At 48.5% G+C, this 21,875-nt stretch overlaps 1 protein-coding gene across 2 annotated transcripts in view; it reads left to right on the forward strand.

Moving 5' to 3' along the window:
• The window catches only part of IL6R (interleukin 6 receptor), a 51,290-nt gene that overhangs the window by 20,719 nt on the left and 8,696 nt on the right, over window positions 1–21,875 (forward strand). The window contains exons 4-9 of one of the 2 annotated variants that reach the window (XM_060090630.1): window positions 2,208–2,380; window positions 3,044–3,210; window positions 3,753–3,894; window positions 15,587–15,633; window positions 16,792–16,861; window positions 20,687–20,780. In XM_060090630.1, the coding sequence (XP_059946613.1) occupies window positions 2,208–2,380; window positions 3,044–3,210; window positions 3,753–3,894; window positions 15,587–15,633; window positions 16,792–16,861; window positions 20,687–20,780 (693 nt within the window). The remainder of the gene's footprint in view (window positions 1–2,207; window positions 2,381–3,043; window positions 3,211–3,752; window positions 3,895–15,586; window positions 15,634–16,791; window positions 16,862–20,686; window positions 20,781–21,875) is intronic. The other variant, XM_060090631.1, reaches the window with a different exon arrangement.

Genomic DNA, 21,875 nt, shown 5'->3' on the forward strand with positions numbered 1-21,875 from the left:
TGGCACAAAGTGAGGGGACCTGGGATGAGTTCAGGCACAGATGGAAGGTGGAAAGTTACATCTCTGCAGTTTTCTCTGTCTCCATCCCAGAGCCAAGGTCCCCGTAGTCCAGATGTTTGTTTACCACTGAGTTTGAGTTGGCAATCATCAGAGTATCAGAAAATCCGAGCAGTGACAGACGTCATCTGGGTGTTTTGGTTTCCACTTGTGTCTGTCTCCAGAGAGTCACCTGGTGGTGATATTTATGTTTTGGTCTCTGCACAGGGACATGTATAGGTTGCCCATCTGCACATGATACAGCTGCTATTAGGACTGATGGTTCACACTCCAAGTAGAGGAAGGTCAGAAATCTCCACAGCCCGAAGCTGAGTTGGGATATAATTGCGTGACACCAGGAAGGCGTTCCTCCATAAATGGGATGTTCTGTACAGTGGCCGGCAGCTGCCCAGCCCGCCCCCGGGAAAGCTTTATTCAATTGACACTTGGACTAGAGTAATTTGTGTGTTGACAGTAAGAATGAGAGAGGACAGGGCATTTAAGCTCACAGCCTCCTCCTGCCAGCAGCTTCGGGCATGTCCATCCTCCTCCTGGGCTGTCTACCCTGAACTGAGGAAGGGGGAATGGGGAGCCACTGTGAGAGCCTTGGGGCCTCCAGAACTCGCTCAGGCCCATCCTGGGACTGCGGAGGTGAAACAGGCCCCTGGAAAGAGGTTTCGTATGTTCTGCTCTTTTGCTCGTGTGTGAGCCCGCAGTCACACCCTCGCCCCACTGCGCTTGCTCGCTTGCTCTCTCCGTAAGTGTTTGGCGAGTTCGGCGTCTGCCGTGGGCTGGGTGCTGTACTAGGCTGAGGGAGAGGCACAAGGCAAACAGGACTGGGCCCCAGCCCTCAAGCCCCATGGGGGTACCCACCTGTAAGCAGACGGCCCCACCTTCTCAGTGTTAGGTGGGATGGGTGCCTGAGTGACGGTGTAGGGAGGGAGGGAGGGAGGCCCTAACTCAGACCGGGAAGGTGGGGGCAGGCTTCCCAGAAGGAAAGTCTGTGCTCGGCCTGGGGTTCAAACTCAAATCAGGGGTTGATGGGTGATTCGTCACTGAGGCGGCAGGCTGAGTGGCTGCCCTGGACTCACATGCCCACACATGTCACAAGTGGGTGAAGTCTCAGGCTTCCAGGCCAGGTGGGACAGTGTCTGACTCACCTCTAATATCTTCATCACCCAGGATTCCTTTCTGGGCTCACGGCCGGAAATACTGCCACCTCTTTGCAAACCCTTCCAGTGCTTCGAGGTTCTGGGATGGCATTCTACTGGCTGTCCTAGTCCTCTGAGGGCAGGTCTTTTCTGTTAGTGCCTTGAGGCCAGGGTGGGGCCTCTTGATTCCTTTCTGCATCCCCTGCAGTGCCAAGAGCCCAGGACCTGGCAGGGAGCCCGAATGCACCACCTCTCTGATGCCACAGTGATTGAGTGTGCCCTCTAGTTCAGCCCCTTAGACTGCCATGCCAGATGCTAAGCTAGATGTTTTAACACTCATTTTTCAATTAATCCTAAGAAACCCCTGTGAGTTGGGTACTGTTAATATTCTCATTTTCGAATGAGAAAACAGAGGCTTGGAGAGGTTGGATAATTTACTCAAAATCCCCAGTGCTACTCAGTGTGAAGTGGAGATTAAAACCCCCCTGGGGACGGGACTTCCCTGGTGGCACAGTGGTTGAGAGTCCTCCTGCCGATGCAGGTGACGCAGGTTCGTGCCCCAGTCTGGGAAGATCCCACATGCTGCGGAGCGGCTGGGCCCGTGAGCCATGGCCGCTGAGCCTGCACGTCTGGAGCCTGTGCTCCGCAACAGGAGAGGCCACAACAGTGAGAGGCCCGCGTATTGCAAAAAAAAAAAAAGAATCTGCCTGCCAATGCGGGGGACACGGGTTCGAGCCCTGGCCCGGGAAGATCCCATAAGCTGCGGAGCGGCTAGGCCCCTGCACCACAACTGCTGAGCAACCCCCACTCGCCATAACTAGGGGAAGCCCGCACACAGCAACGAGGACCCAATGCAGCCAAAGATAAATAAATAAAAATAAATTTATAAAAAAAAAAACCAAAAAAAACCCCGGGGTCAGACCGCAGAGCCTGAGCTCCTAATCCCTGCCCTTTCTTCTCTCCTGTCCTGAGTAAGTGCAGCAACTGATAGCGAGCCCCGCCCTTGTTTTGTGTCTGCAGTCCAGTGAAAGACTTCCAGGAGCCTTGCCAGTACTCCCCGGAGTTGCAGCAGTTCTCCTGCCAGTTGGCAGTCCCAGAGGGAGACAACTCTTTGTACGTCGTGTCCCTGTGTGTCTCCAACAGTGCCGGGAGCCAATCCAGCAGACCCCAAACATTTGAGGGTTATGGAATCCGTAAGTAAGCTCTTCAGGCTTCATCTCCCCTCCAACTGTTTCCTTTTTTTTGATTTAATGCTCCTCATGGACTGGCCAGTGAGGGGTTTGGTGAGCTGGTGCCTTTTGGGCTTTACTTTTTTCTAATAAATTTATTTATTTATTTATTTATTTATTTATTTATGGCTGTGTTGGCTCTTCGTTGCTACACATGGGCTTTCTCTAGTTGTGGGGTGAGCAGGGGGTACTCTTCGTTGCGGTGCGTGGGCTTCTTATTGCGGTGGCTTCTCTAGTTGCGGAGCACAGGCTCTAGGCGCGCGGGCTTCAGTAGTTGTGGCACGTGGGCTCAGCAGTCGTGGCTCGCGGGCTCTAGAGCTCAGGCTCAGTAGTTGTGGCACACGGGCTTAGTTGCTCCACGGCATGTGGGATCCTCCCAGACCAGGGCTCGAACCCGTGTCCCCTGCATTGGCAGGCGGATTCTTAACCTCTGCGCCACCGGAGAAGCCCTTGGGATACTTGCCAGAGGTCTGATTGTGGCAGGCGAGCGCCCTGTCAGGGTGTGTCTGGGGAAGTGGTCTGGGGCTGGAGGTGGGGTCCTGCCTGCTGGGGACTTGCAGTCTTCATGGGTCTATCCTTGGCACCAAACTTGCTGCCGCATAGGAGCTGTGCTCCCTTTTCCCACAGTGCAGCCTGACCCACCCGTCAATGTCACGGTCACCGCCGTGGACAGAAACCCCCGTTGGCTCAGCGTCACCTGGCAAGACCCCCCTTCCTGGAACTCATATTTCTACAGGTTACAGTTTGAGCTCCGATACCGGGCTGAACGATCAAAGACATTCACAATGTGGATGGTAAATTTTTCTTTTACTTCTGGACACAAAAGAGCCCCTAGATTCAGTGGTAGTAGAAAGGGTACTAGAAAGAAAAAAATGAGTTCTGGGTCCTGGTCAGCCACTCACTACCTGCATGGCCTTGAGTAAGTCTCTGAACCCTTCTGAGTCTTGGCTGCCTCATTTATAAAATGGGAATAATAATGCCAGGCCAATCTCCTCTTTGCAGGGCAGTTTGTGAGATCGAGTGTGAGCTGGGAAGAGAGATGGGCTGCCTGCAAGTCCAGGATGTGGCTTGCAGGATTCTGTGTTACATGGGGGCAGGGGCTGTGACTTACAGTTTCTGCACCGGTTGGCCCAGACGGCAACCCCACCTGGCTCTGAGCCTCCAGGGTGGTGTGAGCCTTTGCAGCATCTCTGCCCAGCTGAGTCATCCACTGGACCTGAGAGAGGGAGCAGCTGAAGGGCTGGGGTTGTCCCAGGACTCCCATGTCCCTGTGGAGCTGCTTAACCTGGTGCCACCCAGGCCCCACCCCAGAGTCACCTGTGCCTCTCGCCCTCAGGTCAAGGAGCTCCAGTATCACTGCATCATCCACGACGCCTGGAGTGGCATGAAGCATGTGGTGCAGCTTCGGGCCCAGGAGGAGTTTGGGCATGGCTTATGGAGTGAGTGGAGCCAGGAGGTCACGGGCGTCCCTTGGACAGGTATGTGATAAATGCGGAAGGGATGTTTCAGCTTTGTTACTTTATTAATTATCTGTTGTTATGTAACAAGTCACCCCCAAACTCATGGTAAAATAGCAACCATTTATCTGCTCAAGACGTTGAAAATCAGTCAGCTGGGCAGCTCTTGTGCTGGTTTTGCCTGAATCATGAATGCAGCTGCATCAGGTTTGCACTGTCCAAGATGGCCTCACTGCCACATCTGAGGGTTGACTCTGGCTGGTGGCTGGAGCTCTCGGTTCTCCCTGAGGCCTGTCATCTGCCAGCAGGCCAGCCCAGACTCAAGGGGGGAAAGTTCCTCCACAACTTGATGGGAGGAGCCACAAAGAATTTGTAGCTATATTTAACCTACCACAGTTAACTAATGCTTTTTACTTGAAAAAAAAATATGTTAAAGGTAGTAATAATCATCTGTAATTACTGCAATCAGTGAAAAGTTCCAAAAAAAAAAGAATAATTATCACCAGTATTCATACCACCTAGAGAAAACCAGTGAGAACATTTTACTATACGTCTTTCCTATTCTAAGTATATTTACATGTGTGTAGATTTATATATAAACTTTTGTGAGCATTCCCATGTAATTAAATATTTTTGAGAAATGTATTGTTTAGCAACTGTGTGACTAATGTTTTTTTTTTAACCCATGGGAATTTTTTTAACTTAATTTTTATCAAATTAATACATTCTCATGGCAAAGAAGCAAAGAAGGGCTTATAATAATGTGTCCCTTGCCCCACCCCTTCCCATTTCCAGTCCTGCTTTCTAGAGGAAGCAGCTCACTTTCTGTTTCTAGTTCTGCTGGTGGCCTCCTTCACTCTGAATAACAAACTAATATGGCTTTTTTTTTTCTGAGAAAATAATTTGAGACATTATCTTTTGACTCCTTCCTATGAATAATTAGGATGTAATAGACCTATACCCAGTGCAGGAATCTCCCAGAGAGTGGTTACCCAGCCTCTGCTTGAATGCTTCCAGAGATGGAGAGCTTACTATCCCTTGTAGCAGCCCATCCCATTGTTCCCAGTGTTCTTATTTTAGAACAGCTTCCAGGCTTGCTTCAGCGTCAGATCTTTTTAGTCCAGCAGCATAATTGGGCCAAATTAGTTGTTCTTAAATACCAGACAATTAAAAAAATAATAAAATACCCATTTATTGAGTGTGTATGGAAAAAAAAGCAAAAGATAGAATGATATAAATTGTCCAGGCCCATCCCTACCCCTGCCACTTTCTTCTACCTCTGGCTTCAGGGAGAATTTTTTTTTTTTTTTTTTTTTGGCAGCGTTGGGTCTTTGTTGCTGCGTGCAGGCTTTCTCTAGTTGCGGTGAGGGGGGCTACTCTTCATTGTGGTGAGCAGGCTTCTCATTGTGGTGGCTTCTCTTGTTGTGGAGCACGGGCTCTAGGCAAGTGGGCTTCAATAGTTGCAGCGCATGGGCTCAGTAGTTGTGGCTCGCGGGGTCTAGAGAACAGGCTCAGCAGTGGTGGTGCCCGGGCTTAGTTGCTCCGTGGCATATGGGATCTTCCCGGACCAGGGCTCCAACCTGTGTCTCCTGCATTGGCAGGCAGATTCTTTACCGCTGCGCCACCAGGGAAGTCCCTTCAGGGAGACTTTCATATGTAGGCTGGCATTCTTCCCCCAGAATGGATGCTGTAATGTGATGGCCTTTTCTCTACCCTGGCTTTGCAGTGTGTGATCCTTGTCTTTCCTGTCCTGGGAGAGCCAGAGGAGTGGGCTTAGGGCTTAGGGTGTCTTGTTAATTGGATGTAGGCAATGTCAAGTGCAGGCTCAGATCTTTTCTTGTGCTGTCCCCCTCTCCTGTCCATCAAGAGCAGGAGGCAACTTTCTATTGAATCCTCTCCTCAAAAGTTCATTTCCTGCTAAGATGTGGACAGGAAGGGAGGCCTAACTACTATATCTTACTTAGAAAGACCATTTAAATAAATCAGAACATCCTTCAGGCTAGATTGTGTTGCCCTGTCCATGATTGTCTTTGGTTTGTATACACTTTGAGCGAAAACACGCTCATTATCTGAAGGCCAAACATTAACATGGCCTTAGGAGCCTTTGCAAGGGGAGCAAATCATTTATCACATTGTGCAGAGGAAATGTTCTGGATACAGGCCGACACCTGTTTTCTTTTTATCCCAACCACTTAATTTAGATGGTTACAAACAGCTTTAGGAAATCCTGTTTTGTTAGAAAGTTCTTTCTTGTTTTTTTAAAATTTTAAATTGTGGTAAATTATACATAACTTATAATTTACCACTTTAGCCATTTTAAAGCTTATGGTTCGGTGGCATTAAATTCATTCACATTGTTGTGCAATCATCACCACCATCCATCTCCAGAGCTCTTTCCGTCTTGCAAAACTGAAACTCTATACCCATTAAATAGTAACTTCCCATTCACCCCTACCTCCAGCCCCTGGTGACCACCATTTTACTCTCTGTCTCTATGAGTTTGACTACTCTAAGTACTCTAAATACCTCATATAAGTGGAATCATACAGTATTTGTCTTTTTGTGACTGATTTATTTTACTTAGGATAACATCCTCAAGATTCATCCATGTTATAACCTGTGTCAGAATTTCCTCCCCTTTTAAAGCTGAATAATATTCCATTGTACGTATATACCGTATTTTGTTTATCTATTCATCCATAGATGGACACTTGGGTTGCTTCCACTTTTTTTGACTACTGTGAATAAAGCTGCTATGAACATGGGTGTATAAATATCTGTTTGGGTCTCTGCTTTCAATTCTTTTGAGTATATACCAAGAAGTGTAGTTGCTACATCATATGGTAATGCTATTTTTAATTTTTTGAAGAACCACCATACTGGTTTCTACAGTGGCTGCACCTTTTTACATTCCTACATTCCTATCAGCAATGTGCAGGGTTCCAATTTCTTCATAGCCTAGCCAATACTTAGTATTTTCTTCCTTCTTTCCTTCCTCCCTCCCTCCCTCTCTCTTTCTTCTTTCTTTCTCTCTCTCTCTTTTTCTTCCTTCCTTTCTTTCTTTCTTTCTTCCTCCTCTTTCTTTTTCTTTCTCTCCCTCCCTCCCTTCCTTCCTCCTTCCCTCTTTCTGTCTTTCTTTCTTTCTTTCTTTCTTTCCTTCTCTTTCTTTCTTCTCTTTCCTTCCTCCCTCCCTTCCTCCCTCCCTCCCTACCTTCCTTCCTTCCTTCTCTTTCTCTCCCTCCCTCCCTTCCTCTCTTTCTTTCTTTCTTTCAAATAGCCATCCTTATGGGTGTGGTATTGTGGTTTTGATTTGCATTTCCATAATAAATAGTGATGTTGACCATCTTTTCATGTGCTTACTGGCTCTTTGTATATCTTTTTATGAGAACTGTCTATTCAAGTAGAAAGTTCTTTCTCATGTGAATCTAAATCTGACCTCAGTGGGCCTTGGTCTCCAGAGTAACCCCTGATAAATCTGCTAGTCTGCTCTCTCTGAATTCTTCTGGAATTCCCAGGGGACTCCTATCTGCTTGGGCTTCTGTTCCCAGGCTGTCGTATGGGATGGCTTGTGGATTCCTTACCTGTCTGGTCACCTTCCCTTAAAGCTGGTCTCGTTTGTGGATGTTCTTCTTTAAATGGTTGACGTTCTCCTGACAGTGGAAGATGGTGTAGCAGAGACATGTCTCTGACTTTTCAGCCTCAGGTCCTGTGCTTCTGTGACTTGCTACAGTGACTGTGTAAGCTCAGACAGAACTCTTGGCCTCTGTTCACGTAAGCAGCTGAAGAGGTTGAGCTCCCCGTTCTGTACATGTGTGGTTTTTTTTTGTGGGGGGGCGTTTCTTCAAAACCCCAGTGGTGAATGTCCAAGAGAGATACCAGCTTCTCCCCTCTCCACTGAGGGCAGAGCAAGAGGAACTTGGTTGATTCTGATGCAAGAGGGATTTAGGCTGGAAATTAGGGAGCACTTCTGGAAAATGAGAGGGAGGTTAGGTGTGTTTTACTGACGGTAGAGTTATTTGACTGTTTGGGACATGTCAGTGCACTAGATACTGCATCGATGGGCTTTCCAACCCCAAGGACCTGCCTCTAGCCCTCAAAGCTCACACAGATAGGATGCCCCTGCCTAGGTGTGGGGGTTATGACACAGAGGTCAAGGGAACTACATTGCACCTGGGAATCATGTTGTATGACCTTAGTAAAGTTAGTTTACCTCTCAAAGCCTCAGTCTTGTCATCTGTAAAATGGAGATGACATGACCTGTCTTGTCCCCTTTGGGAATTTTTATGAATTTAGTGAGAAAACATTCTTTAGAAATAATAACCTGTACTGCAAATGTAGAAAGATTAGCAATTTGCAGTGCCATGTTGATTGGTTCTTGGTATAAAGAGAATGGGGCTATGGGAATCCTAGAATTGCCCTAGGATACAATCCTGGACCCACTGAATTAGAATGTGGAGGGGAATGTGGAATGGTATTTTCGAAAGCTTTCCCAGTGATTATAGAATGTGCTGTGGGGCTGGGGGAGCATCCCATTGTACTTGATAAGGCTGTGGAGCAGACAATACTTGGGGTAGTTTAGAAAGAGCAGGAAAAGCTTCATGGAGGAGGTGACATTTGAGTTATGTCCTGGAGGATGTGTAGGAGTTTCCCAGGTAGAGAATGGGGCTTATAGGCAGTGGGAACAGCAGGTGCAAAGGCACGGACTGTGAACAAGGGCAGGGCCTTTTGGTGGGGCTGGAGCACAGATGTGTGGGTGGGAGGTCCCAGTGGGGCCGGTGGAGGCAGGCTACTCCTGCGGGAAGGCCTGCAGAGAGTGGGGGTGGAGGGGGGCTGGTAGAGGCCTGGGGGAGGGGATTGAGGAGCCTGGACTTCAGTGAGTGCTGCCCCCTTGAGGCCAAGGCCTGGCCGCACACAGTCTGTGGCCACAGCAAGGTTCCCTGTGTGAACGCGGGGTGCAGAGTCACCCAGTCTGGGGCCCCTGCTCCAGCCAGCAAGGCCAGGTGACTGCTGACAGCACCTGCTGCCGGGACTCATCGAGTCCCTGCATGTCAGGGCTGATGTCACCCTGATGTCAGGGCAGGAAGAAGAGGTTACACATTGACAGGCGGCTGGTCAGCCGCTCTTTCCAGAGTGGAGTTCTCCCAGATTTGTCCTTTCCGGTAGCACCGGCAGGACTGGCATCTAGCAAGTCTGTGGACCCTTTGCACAGCGAGCTTGGGGCAAAGTGCCAGGGAAAAGCCCATTAGGCATAAGAGGGTTATTTCTTGCTCCCTTTAACTCCCTCTCACACCGTGCTCACTGACACCTGGAAAATAATTAGAACCACTTGTGACAGGTAGCGAGTGATGTGGACCCATTCTTTGGAATCACACTGTTGAGGAGGTGCTAGAGGTTTGCATCCGCAAGGCCTTTGGGGCGCCCAGAGGCCAGGTCTGCGGACTCTCCAGGCAGGTGGGTCTCCCTGGCCCGATCCCTGAAGCCACGTACTGTCACCTCAACCCCTCCGGTCCCATTTTGGGGGCATTCACTGTGTTCCTCTCCTTTGCACCCCTGAGGGAGAAATTGTGCAGGTTAAAGGGCACTTGGGGACATGTTTCTGAAAAGACTGTGCCCCATTCAACCATCAGTGTGCATGCATCCCTTGCCTCCACTCTCGTGCTGTTTGCCACGGCGTCTCCATGTGCCCCTTCCATGGGGTGGCCTCTCCACGTCCACTCTGTGCATTGTCCTCAATGGGCATCAGGCGGACTGGACTCTGGTTGCTGGCCCTACCCCTTCACAGTGCGACATTAGGGAAGTGCCTGACGGAGCCCAGGTGTGCTTAGTTGTCGAATGGGAATAATAGGCCCGCCTCAAAACCCCGAAAACCAAAAAACCCTCCTCACAGGGTTGTTGTGAGGATTAAACGAGATGGAGAGCCGTTTGCACCCAGCCCTGCACGTGGTAAGTGTATACCAAATGCCAGCAATTCACATGTGTCTCAGACCACACCTGTCCCTTGAGCTCTGGATTCTTCTCTCCACTCTGCCCAGAGCTGGGCCCACATCCTCCCTCACAAACCTCCCTGTGTTCCTCGTCCAGAGAAGGACACCACCACCCAGCCCGCTCCCTGAGCCGGGACATCCCCAGGACATCAGGCTAGACAACCCCCCTTCCTTGGCTCAGGTTCTTGTCCCGTCTCGAAAGAATTCTTTTTTTAAAATAAATGAATAAATAAATAAGTTTATTTATTTTTGGCTGCTTTGGGTCTTTGTTGCTGCGCGCAGGCTTTCTCTAGTTGCGGCGAGCGGGGGCTACTCTTTGTTGCGGTGCGTGAGCTTTTCATTGAGGTGGCTTCTCTTGCTGCAGAGCACACGCCCTATGCGCGCGGGCTTCAGTAGTTGTGGCATGCAGGCTCAGTAGATGTGGCACACGGGCTTAGTTGCTCTGTGGCATGTGGGGTCTTCCCGGACCAGGGCTTGAACCCGTGTCCTTTGCATTGGCAGGCGGATTTTTAACCACTGCGCCACCAGGGAATCCCTCGACAGAATTCTTATAACGACCCCTGAAACTGATCTCTGTCTCTGGTGTGCGAGCACCAGGTGTCCTCCACGCCACTGCTACAGGCATCTTTCTAGATCACAAGCCTGCATGTTGCTCCCACACCCTCCCTGATAGCTCAGAGCTTCCTGGGATTTCTGTAAAATTTCAAAAAGAATTTTGGGGACCAAATAAGGTCACCAACTTTTAATTTTGCAAAGTAAGGACATAAAGTTAAATGGTTAAGTAAAAATTTGCTATTGCCATTGACGATCACCATTATTTCATAAAAGAGAGGATGAAACAAGGGCTTAAGCTCAGAAGGAAGACACTTTGGCAACCTTACACCATGCAAATATCCACGCTGCCTTGTCTGTCTTTTTCTCCTTTGGCCTTAGACAAATAGACTTCTCCACAGACCATTCTGGGTGGTGTTGGGGCCCAGCTGGAGATTACTTCTTTCTCCTCAGGAGACTGTCAGCTCCTTGGTGAGGTTTTTTTGTTTTGTTTTGGTTTTGTTTTTCTTTCATGAATGGAGGAGCCGTGATTAACTTTCTGGTTGGTGGTTTACAGGTTGTGAGGGGAGGTGTGAAGCTCAGAGTGGAAGGGGCTGCTCAGCTTGTGGGTCCCTGTGTCCCCGCCCCCAAACCCTCTCTGGGAATGTCTGGCTTTGTGGTTTCTCCCTCTTCCCTTGTTTCCTCATCTCCCTGCCACTCTCTGGCTTCCTTTTTCTTTCATTTTCCTCTTCTTATTCTCAGCCCACTCCTATTTTCCTCTCTATGTACTCCAACCCTGGAGCCCAGTGGCCCATATCTTAACCAGTCATATGATACAATTTAAAAAGATTGTGTTAGTGGGACTTCCCTGGTGGCACAGTGGTTAAGAATCCGCCTGTCAATGCAGGGGAACACGGGTTCAAGCCCTGGTCCAGGAAGATCCCACATGCCGCGGAGCAACTAAGCCTGTGAGCTACAACTACTGAGCCTGCACTCTAGAGCCCACGAGCCACAACGACTGAAGCCCCCGGTGCCTAGAGCCCGTGCTCTGCAGCAAGAGAAGCCACCGCAACAACAAGCAGCTCCCGCTCTCCGCAACTAGAGAAAGCCCACACACAGCAACGAAGACCCAATGCAGCCAAAAATATAAATAAATAAATAAATTTATTAAAAAATAATAAATAAAATAAAATAAAATGTTATCGCTATACCCAAGGTCATCTAGGTTTAAAAAAATTATTGTGTTAGAAAATGTTTTATATTCTCTGCTCTGAATTTTGAGAGTTGGGTCAGTTTTTTTTTTTTTTTTTTTTTTTTGCGGTATGCGGGCCTCTCACTGCTGTGGCCTCCCCCGTTGCGGAGCACAGGCTCCGGACGCGCAGGCTCCGGACGCGCAGGCCCAGTGGCCATGGCTCACGGGCCCAGCCGCTCCGCGGCATATGGGATCCTCCCAGACCGGGGCACGAACCCGTATCCCCTGCATCGGCAGGCGGACTCCCAACCACTTGCGCCACCAGGGAGGCCCCTTGGGTCAGTTTTTAAACAGATATTATTGTGTGCCTCGTGAGTGCTAGGTCCTTTCAGCCTGTGATCCCAGGTGATCTGTGCAGGAGGAAGTTATCCCCTTGCTTAGAAGTGAAGAAACAAGGCCTAAAAGAGGTTGAGTGTCTTGACCAAGGTTACACGTCTGTATGAAGACCCCTGCCATCTTTTATATTGGATTTCTCTATTCCAAATCCCAAGCAATCAAACCCAAATCCATTCTCAAATTAACAGAAATAAGTCTCTTGTTTTAAAAACTTGTGTGGAAAAAACTCACAGGTGGTCTTTATCAGTCTCACTTATTAGAGTATGGTCATTCATTCATTCACTTTGTTATGAATATAAAAGTACACCTTACAATATGGAAATATTAATACAAGGGACACACTCAGTGTTGATGTTAATGTACTGAATAGTCTTTTTTTTCCAAGTGATTTTTTCCATAATTAAAAATTTTCTAACTACACAGTTTTTCAGCAAGATGCCAGGCCTGTGTTAAGAAGTGAGTTTACAAAGATGAGTAAGATACAGTCCCTGAATTTGAGAAATGTTCAATCTAGAGGTGATTTTTTTTTAATAAAGGGGAAAAAAAAGTATTCTTGGAGTCAGAAAGTCTTAATACTTATTTCTTACAAAACTTCAGGCAAGCGATTTAACCTCCCTGTGTCTCATTCTCTCCATATGTAAAGTGGGGATAAAAATGGTACCAATCTCAGAGTATTGTTGTGAGGATTAAATGAGTTAATTCATGTAAGGTAGGTAGAATGGTGCCTGGCACATAGTAAGTGCTCAATAAATATTAGGCATTGTTATTGTTGCTGTTTTGTCTAGTTACCACCACCACTATCCTTACCCCTGTAACTTCCTGGCACATGGGGGGCACATGGGGGCACAAGGGGACCAGTGAATGATGGTTCCTTCCCCTCTTTCACCCAACATGCTAGCTGAAGGGAGGCATTGGGAAATATAAAATACTTTAGGAGAAATATGAAATACTTCTGTCCAAACAGAAAAAAAAAATGTGCTCACAGATGTTGCTAATGCTTTATAACCTTCCTGAGCCTCCATGTCTTTGTAAACCTGAGATAATAGTACCTGCCTCGTATATTGCTGTGAGGCTTCAGCATCACATAGGCTAAGAATCACTTGGAACTGGAGTAGGGCGAGCTTCCACAAAGGTCGGTGCTAGAAATACTAGTAATATTCTATTAGTATGCAGTTAATATTATTAACCTAACTTATTTCCTCCGACCCTGAGCCCCAGTTTTTTCATCTGTAAAATGGAAATGATTATTAGTAATAATGATGCAAAAGTTGCTCCATCTCAGGGGACAAATGATCTGAATCAGGGGTCCCCATCATCATCTAGGGAGCTTTTTTTAAAAAAATTATTTATTTATTTATTTATTTATTATTTTTTGCGGTACGCGGGCCTCTCACTGCTGTGGCCTCTTCCGTTGCGGAGCACAGGCTCTGGACGCGCAGCCTCCGGATGCACAGGCTCAGCGGCCATGGCTCACAGGCCCAGCCTCTCCGCGGCACGTGGGATCTTCCTGGACTGGGGCACGAACCTGTGTCTCCTGCATCGGCAGGTGGACTCCCAACCACTGCGCCACCAGGGAAGCCCCAAATTTATTTATTTTTAAATTTTTATTCTTTTTGACTGTGTTGGGTCTTCGTTGCTGTGTACAGGCTTTCTCTAGTTGTGGCGAACGGGGGCTACTCTTCGTTGTGGTGCGTGGTCTTCTCAATGCAGTGACTTCTCTTGTTGCGGGGCATGGGCTCTAGGTGTGCGGGCTTCAGTAGTTGCAGCATGTGGGCTCCGTAGTTGTGGCTTGTGAGCTTAGTTGCTCCGTGACATGTGGGTTCTTCTCAGACCAGGGACCGAACCCATGTCTCCTACATTGGCAGGTGGATTCTTAACCACCGTGCCACCCGTGAAGTCCCTAGGGAGCTTTTTAAAAAGTCTTGTTATGTAAGACAATCTTACTATGCATTAGAAAAATTTTGTCCATTCTGGTAACATTCCTGGGTTACTTGAGATAAAATTCCTACTTTATCCCTGGAAATCTGAGCCACCAAAGGTTAAACATCCTTTTCTGGACCACATACCATGTTGGGGGGTCAGAGCTGAGGGTTGAAAGTATACTGGTCTCCCTTTCTTCCTGAAACATCTCTCTGGGTTTGGGGAACCTTTTCAAAACCCTGATGTCTGAATCCCATCCTGGAGTTCCTGAGACCATAGGTCAAGGATGGGACCTAAAAAGCCACCGATGATGCTGAACATGTCTGGGTTTGGGAACCACTGCACTGAATGACCATCCATGGTCAGCCATATTTCCTATGTAGCGTTGCCCCTGTCTCCTGGTTTTAGCTTTCATTCTAGTATCCCCGCACCCCCCTTTAATCCTTCAATCACCCGCTGCTATGAGTCTAACTGTTCTCTGCTAGGCTGGTCTGGGAGGAACACACAGGAATAAGAGACTGTGTTCCTCCCATTTATCCTAGGTTCATTTGGGGCTAACTTGATGTATGACCTTGGACAAGTTGCTTTCCCTCTCTGGGCCTCTGTTTCCTCTCTGTACAATGGGGAGGGTGAACATGCTCTTGTGTCCCTTCCAGTGCTGCTAGTGTGTGGTTTTTCTCCCCTCCTGGGAAGGCACACTCCCTCTGGAAATTCTGTCCTGAGCAGAAGTAGGGTCACCCTCTCCTCCAACCCCTTGCTAGCCCTTCTACTCCTGGCTCAGGGAGGCTCGACATCTTTGTGTAAACCAGTTCTGTGGTATTTTTAATTTCTTGATGGAAAAATGATGAACTGAAAAAAAAAATATTTTAAACTCCAGAGCATTCCACACATTGCCTGTTAGGATTCAGCGCCTGGTCCCTCGGGCCCACATTTGCCGCTGAGCCTGGCCTTGTGTCAGCACTCTCGCTTTGATACTTGGCCTTCTGCAGCCTTGCGGGTTTCTGCAGAAACGTGGTTCCCATGGAGGGAGAGGGGCCTGGGAGGGTGCCCAGTCCACCTCCCTTCTCGAGCAAAGTGTATTAAGCCCACCCAGTCAGGTGAGAATCTGTTGTTTATATTTATTTTTTTTAAGTATGTATTTATTTGGCTGTGCCGGGTCTTAGTTGCTTCATGCGGGATCTAGTTCCCTGGCCAGGGATCGAACCGGGGACTCCTGCATTGGGAGTGTGGAGTCTTAACTGCTGGACCACCAGGGAAGTCCCTAGAATCTGATGTTTAAATAAATATTTTTTATTGCAAAAGTGTGCATAAAGGCAATTAAAATGTTAATGGTGTTTATATCTAGTGCTGTGTATCCTTCCAACTTTTTTCTCTGTGTGAATATATATTGCAATATATCATATAACATATAATGAAAAATGATATAAATGTGTTTCTTTAGAAGCTCTGGATCAAACTCTGTGGCCTTTTTCTTGTCTTGCATTTTCATAAAACAGCATATTCTTAGCTGTTTTCTAAAATATTTTTAAAGGCTATTACAATATGTGGCTATATCATAATTTATATAGCTAGTCCTCTAGGGTTGGATATTTGTTTGTTTCCAGCATAAAATTCATTGTGATGAATTTTATTCCATCAGATAGGACTTTCAGCATCCATGAATCATTAATAATGACTCTTCTATCCACAGAATCCAAGAGTTCTCCAGCTGAGACTGAGCTGCCCCGCTCCACGCAGGTGAGCTCATGTTCTTGTCAAAGGGTCACGGCAGCAGCACCTAGTGTTAAGGGTTGTGGGCTGGCATCAGGCAGAAATTAGTTTAAATCCCAGCTCTGCCACTTACTAGAAACATGGCCACGGGCAACTTGCCTGTCCTTTTCACACCTCTGTAAAGCAGGGTAAGAGCAGTTCTCATCCCGGGGATGTGGGCCATGGAAAGTGTGGAGCGGTGCCGGCCTAGCTCACTGAGCTGCTTTGTGTCTGGTGCCTGCTGTTTCATCTCTGAACCTCTGGGCACCACTAACAGCTTAGCTTGTGACTCAGATTCAGTTTTTCTGAGCTCTTCCCCTATGGACTCCTGGTGTCATAATTTTCTGGAAAGAGGATTACTTCTGAAGCTGCTCAACAAATCCTTGAGTAATCCAATTTCCCATCCAACTACAACTCTTCTCCTGGTCCTTAATCCCCTAAATGCTAAGCTGGGAGGCTCAGCCACTCCTGGAGCTGGACAGCACAGGGAAGGAGCCTGGGGTCCTGCACCTTGGCTATATTGGATGCAGGACTGTCCAGGCACCAGTGGAAGCAGCTCCAGGGTGAAGCCCACGCCTGTGGGGCTGGAGCGTGGAGGGAACTGACACTGAGAACTTGCCACGCCGTGCTAGGCTCTGAGCCTGGCGTTTGCTAACTCATTTCATCCTTAGGATAACCAGGATTTGGGTGTCAGGATGGTTGTGCCTACAAGGGTGGAAAAGTGATGCCCACGTGGGTTAAGAAACTGGCCCAAGGTTACATAGCTAGTAAGTGGTGGATCCAAAGTTCTAGCCTGTGCTTTTCCTAGTAAGTGGTGGTATCCACGCCCTGGGACCGAACCCGTAATACAACTGCTGCTTCAGGGTATCTATTGATTCTCCTCTGTGGAAGGTGCTGTGCCCTTAAGCTCCTGGTAGAGAGGCAGATGGGAAGAAATGCCCACCTTGAGTAGGCAAGCTGTTAGATACAAATAATAGTGCAAAAGTTGAGATTGACAGGTCAGACATGGAGAGGTCCATGAGATAGAGAAAGGAATGCCTCGGGTGGATCAGGCAGGGGGTTAAGGAGGAGGTGGCACCTGAGCTGGGTCCTGAATGATGGAGAAATCTGCAGAAACAGGCTTACAGTCAGGAATGTCTCTTTTAGGCACCTACTACTAATGAAGATAATGAAAATATTTTCTCCAAAGATTCTGCAAATGCAACAAACCTCCCAGGTAAGGACTGGATATTTTTGTATTTCTGTGGCCTATGGGATGCAAAAGAACTTGTCTCTGCAGAAAGTCCTTTTCTTTTTGGAAATATGGGCAGAGGACCAGTCTGCTTAATGAAAAGGATCAATAGCAGAAATATTCTTTTTGTTTACTTTATACCTCCAAGTTTGATATTGTTAGCTATGATATAGTGAAGAAACCATAAGAAGGGTGGGATAAATCAGTAAAATACTTCACAATTGGCCCAGAATACAAATGAATGTGCTACCAACAAAATTATTGGAGTCTGAAATGGAATACACTTTGAGGAATGGAATAAATCTTTGCTTTGGAAACCCTTGGTTTCAATGGTTCTGATTCCCTATACCTGTGAGACCAGGAAAACTTAGTAACATTCTCATCAAGAAAGATCCCAGCCAAAAAAAGAAAGAAAAAAGAAAGATCCCAGGTCCTGTGTGTTTTTTTTACTATATGTATGGGACTCATGGGGTCCAGACTCTGGAGGCTCAGTAGCTGAGTAGATCCATCTGATGGCTCTTGGGCTTTCTGAAGAAGGCCTTGGCCTCCGAACCTTTACCTGGGCAGATTCCTGCTGCACCTGATGCTGGATGCCCATGCTCTGGCATCCCAGTTGCAAAGCCCTACCTAGTGCAGTGCACCTGGGGGGACCTACTAAACACCTGGGGCTAAGCTCTGCCTGCACAGCTGGGGACTCAGAGGGAATTGAACCCATCCCTGCTCTGCAGGAGTCTACCATCCAGGGGGCAGGCTCTGGTAAAGAGGAAAGTAGTAACTAACAGAGAGCAGAGTGTGAGACTGGCCAAAAGAGAGCCAGAGATAAAGCAAAGTGGGATCTAGAGACTTGAGAGAACATGTCCATTGGGGGAATCAGAGAAAGTTCATGGAGGAGGTGCCATTTGAAATGAGCCTTAAATGATATGGGTGGAATGGCAGGAGGTTGGGGCAGCAGTTCAGGGGCTGGCTGTGGAGGAAGGACCTTGGAGTCTTTTCCATCTACTCTCACTGATGATCTATCTCATTCAGCCCCATGTCTTTAAAGGCCATCTATGGGCTCATGACTCCCAAACTTATAGCCCCATCTCTGACCTTTCCACTAAGATCCAGACTCGTATATCCAACTGCCTAGGTGACGTGTCCACCTGGATACCTACTAAAAATCTCAAACTGAATGTGTCTAAAAGAGAATGCTTGATGCCTCCCCTCTTCTTCAGCCCAAATCTGTTCTTGTCCTTCTTCCTCATCTCAGGAACTGACACCACATCTTCTGGGTTGCTGGGGCCAGGGAATTAGACATGCTTCCTCTTCTATCCCTCATTGCATGTCCAGTCCCTCAGCAGGTCCTGCCAGTTGTATCTTGAGGCATGTCCAGGAGCTGACCACTTCTCATCTCCTCCACTGCCAACACCTGGTCCAGCCACTGCTGTCTTTCCTCCTATAGGACTTTAGGAGCTGCCTGCTGGTCTGCTGGCTTTTAGTCTTGATCCCCAATAGACTCTTTTCCAGCCACCAGCCAGAATGATTCTTTTTTTTTTTTAATTTATTTATTTTATTTATTATTTATTTTTGGCTGCGTTGGGTCTTCATTGCTGAGCGTGGGCTTTCTCTAGTTGCGGTGAGTGCGGCCTACTCTTCGTTGTGGTGCGTGGGCTTCAGTAGTTGTGGCTCGCAGGCTTCAGAGCACAGGCTCAGTAGTTGTGGCGCACGGGCTTAGCTGCTCTGCGGCATGTGGGATCTTCCCGGACCAGAGCTCGAACCCATGTCCCCTGCATTGGCAGGTGGATTCTTAACCACTGCGCCACCAGGGAAGTCCCCAGAATGATTCTTAAAACACAAATCCAAGCTCTCCTTGAGTCAACACCATCTTTTCTCCTGGAGTAAAAGCCAAAGACCTAAGGAAGGCCCTAGTCTCCATGGGTTCAGGCCCCCAGTCTTAGACCTCGCCTCCTCCTTTCTCCCTCTCACCCACTCTGCCCTCCTCACTCTTCCACACATGCCCTACCTCATGGCCTTCGCGTCTGCTGCTGGCTCTGCCTTGGATGCTCTTCCCCCGACCTCCACTCGGCCAGCCCCTTCATCCAGGCCTCTGCTCAAATGCCCCCTCCTCCCAATCTGACAGAACCCCCTACTGTCACTCTTCCTTTCCTGTGCTTTGTTTTCCATCATTGCCCTTGTCACTGCTGACATCATATTACATACGTATTTGTCTGTCTCCCTTGATTAGAATGTAAGATCCAGGAAGCCAGGAGCCTTTCTGTCATCCAATTCTCTGTATCCCCAAGGCTTAGAACAAAGCCTGGCACATGATAGACACTCAATAAATATTTGTTGAATTAATGAAGGAACAAATACAAAAGGTGATGAAATATTAGTAAACGAGTCAGCCAAGCATACATGAAATGGCTGTCTCTGCCAAGAGACGTAGGACATACTAGGAGAGACCCGTCCTTGTGGTCAGTGCCCACTACCAGTTGGGGCTCAAGGCAAAGCCTGCATCCACTGGGCACTCGAAGTGATGACTGGTAGGTGACATCTTCATCAGCACTGGGTACTGTATGGGGCGGAAGGGCCTGAATCCCAAGTCCATGAGAATGCAAGTATCTGCATTTCCAGCAGGAGAGAATGATGCTAGACAGATGTACTCTCTGTTTAGTCCAGGGTCTCTCTCTGGCAGCCATGGGAAGGAGCTTTCTGTGGGAGGACGTGGCTGCTTGTGAAGCTATTTTTTTTTTTTTTTTTTTGCGGTACGCGGGCCTCTCACTGCTGTGGCCTCTCCCGTTGCGGATCACAGGCTCCGGACGCGCAGGCTCAGCGGCCATGGCTCACGGGCCCAGCTGCTCCGCGGCATGTGGGATCTTCCCAGACTGGGGCATGAACCCGCGTCCCCTGCATCGGCAGGCGGACTCTCAACCACTGCGCCACCAGGGAAGCCCATGAAACTAGTTTGTTCTTTTATTCATTCAATGAAATATTGGTGAGCCTTTGTTCAAGGCACCACGCGAGCCGTTGGGAGCAGTTGGGAAAAAGACACATGTGGTCCCCGCTTTCAGGGAGCTCAGACTGGAGGGGGTGGAGTAACCAGGAAGGGCACGTAGCCAGCTTGGAGCAGGGTCACTTCTCAAAGGAAATGACATCACCTCATGTGAGACTCAAAGGTCCATGAGGGACTGGACAGCAAAGAGGTGCAGTGAAGGTGGACGAGCGTTCTGGGGCAGAAGAGGACATGTGGGAAGAGCTCTGGGAGGAGAGGGAACATGGCATGAGGAAGATGGAATGAAGTTCATATGGTTGGGGCTTGAGTACCAAGTGGAGAGACAGGCAAGAGGTGACATCCCACTGGGGAAAACTGCACCTGAACACTTGATTTAAAGCACCTGAGTCTCCGTGGCATTGTCCTCGGTAGCGCTGCCATCAATGAGGTCCCCCAAGCCTCTGTTTCTGGCACTCCCTCTGTGCCTTGTGGGGCAGGCTGAATGCCACTAGAAAAGCCACTTTGAAAGTGAGTGGGAGTCTGTGGCTGGCCACAGGCGCTCAGAAGCTCTGAGCTTGAGGTGTATCTCTTGCCAACTGGTGGAATCCTGGGGTCTGTCAGGTTGTGCTGGGGGTGACTCCTGTAGAGGTGGCTTTGGCCAGAAAACTGGCAAGCTCGTCAAGTGGCCTGTTGGTTAACGCAGAGCTGTTTCCTCCTACAGGGGTGAGGTTCTTTTGAGGTTTTGACAGCACCTGCTGAGTGGTTTTTTTCCCTTCTTTCCTTTGCTCCTCTCTTCCTCCTCCTCCTCTTCTTTCTCTTCCTTTTTTTTTTTTTCCTAGTGCAAAATTCTACTTCGGTACCACTGCCCACCTTCCTGGTGGCTGGAGGAAGCCTGGCCTTTGGGACGCTCCTCTGTATTGGCATCGTCCTGAGGTGAGATGGGCCCGGGGGGTGGTCCTGTGGTGTTCTCATGTTTCTGATCTAGCTTTGCCAGGGCTAGGATGCTGCCAATGGGTTGGAGAGCCATGAATGGATTCAAGGTATATATATATATATATTTCTTTTGCAGTACGTGGGCCTCTCACTGTTGTGGCCTCTCCCGTTGCGGAGCACAGGCTCCGGACGCGCAGGCTCAGCGGCCATGGCTCACGGGCCCAGCCGCTCCGCGGCATGTGGGATCCTCCCAGACCGGGGCACGAACCCGTGTCCCCTGCATCAACAGGTGGACTCTCAACCACTGCGCCACCAGGGAAGCCCCAAGGTATATTTTAGAGGTAGAATTGACAAGATTTGATGACAGCTCAGAAGAGAAGAATGGAAGAGAGGGAGGAGTCAAGTCTGACCCTCAAATTTCTGGCTTAAGCAATTGGGCAGATGGTGGGTGTCGTCCATGAAGAATGGAAAACACTGGAGGTAGAACAAGTGAGTGAAAAGTGACGATTACATGTTGGTGCCACTGGGGAAACCCCAAGTGAACAAGTTTTGGAGGTAATTCAGATCATTGGCAGCAGGCAGATGATAGTTGGGGCCATGGGAGAGGATGGGGCCAACAACGTAACCTGTGGAATACAATTGAAAAATTGTGTAGAGGAGGCGATGCGAAAGGGGCTGAGAAGGAGTGGCCTGACAGGGAGGAGAAGAAGCAGGAAAACCTGGCTGTGAACACCAGAGGGAGAAGTGTGTGTTAGACACTGAAGAAACCCCTTAGGCTCTGGGATTGCAGTACGAATATGACCCTCCCTTTCCTCCAAGAGCCACGTACTAAAATCAGTAAAATACCACGAGAGGAGCACCACACCAGGGGTATGTGCACAGGTAACTCTGAAGTGCCTAGCTAGACATTCTTGGGAATATTCCGTGTCTCCAAATAAGCAGACCTAGTGGATCACCTTTAAATGCCCTGTCCTAGTGCCCTCGTCTGGTGGTGATGAGGAAACACCACAGGTGAGGGCTCGGTTGGTGCCCTGGTCACTGTAATGCCCATGCCCATTTCATCTGAGTCTCTCTCTCCATTTGGTCATTGGTTTT

This window comes from Mesoplodon densirostris, chromosome 2 (assembly GCF_025265405.1).
Source record: "Mesoplodon densirostris isolate mMesDen1 chromosome 2, mMesDen1 primary haplotype, whole genome shotgun sequence".
Lineage (NCBI taxonomy): Eukaryota > Metazoa > Chordata > Mammalia > Artiodactyla > Ziphiidae > Mesoplodon > Mesoplodon densirostris.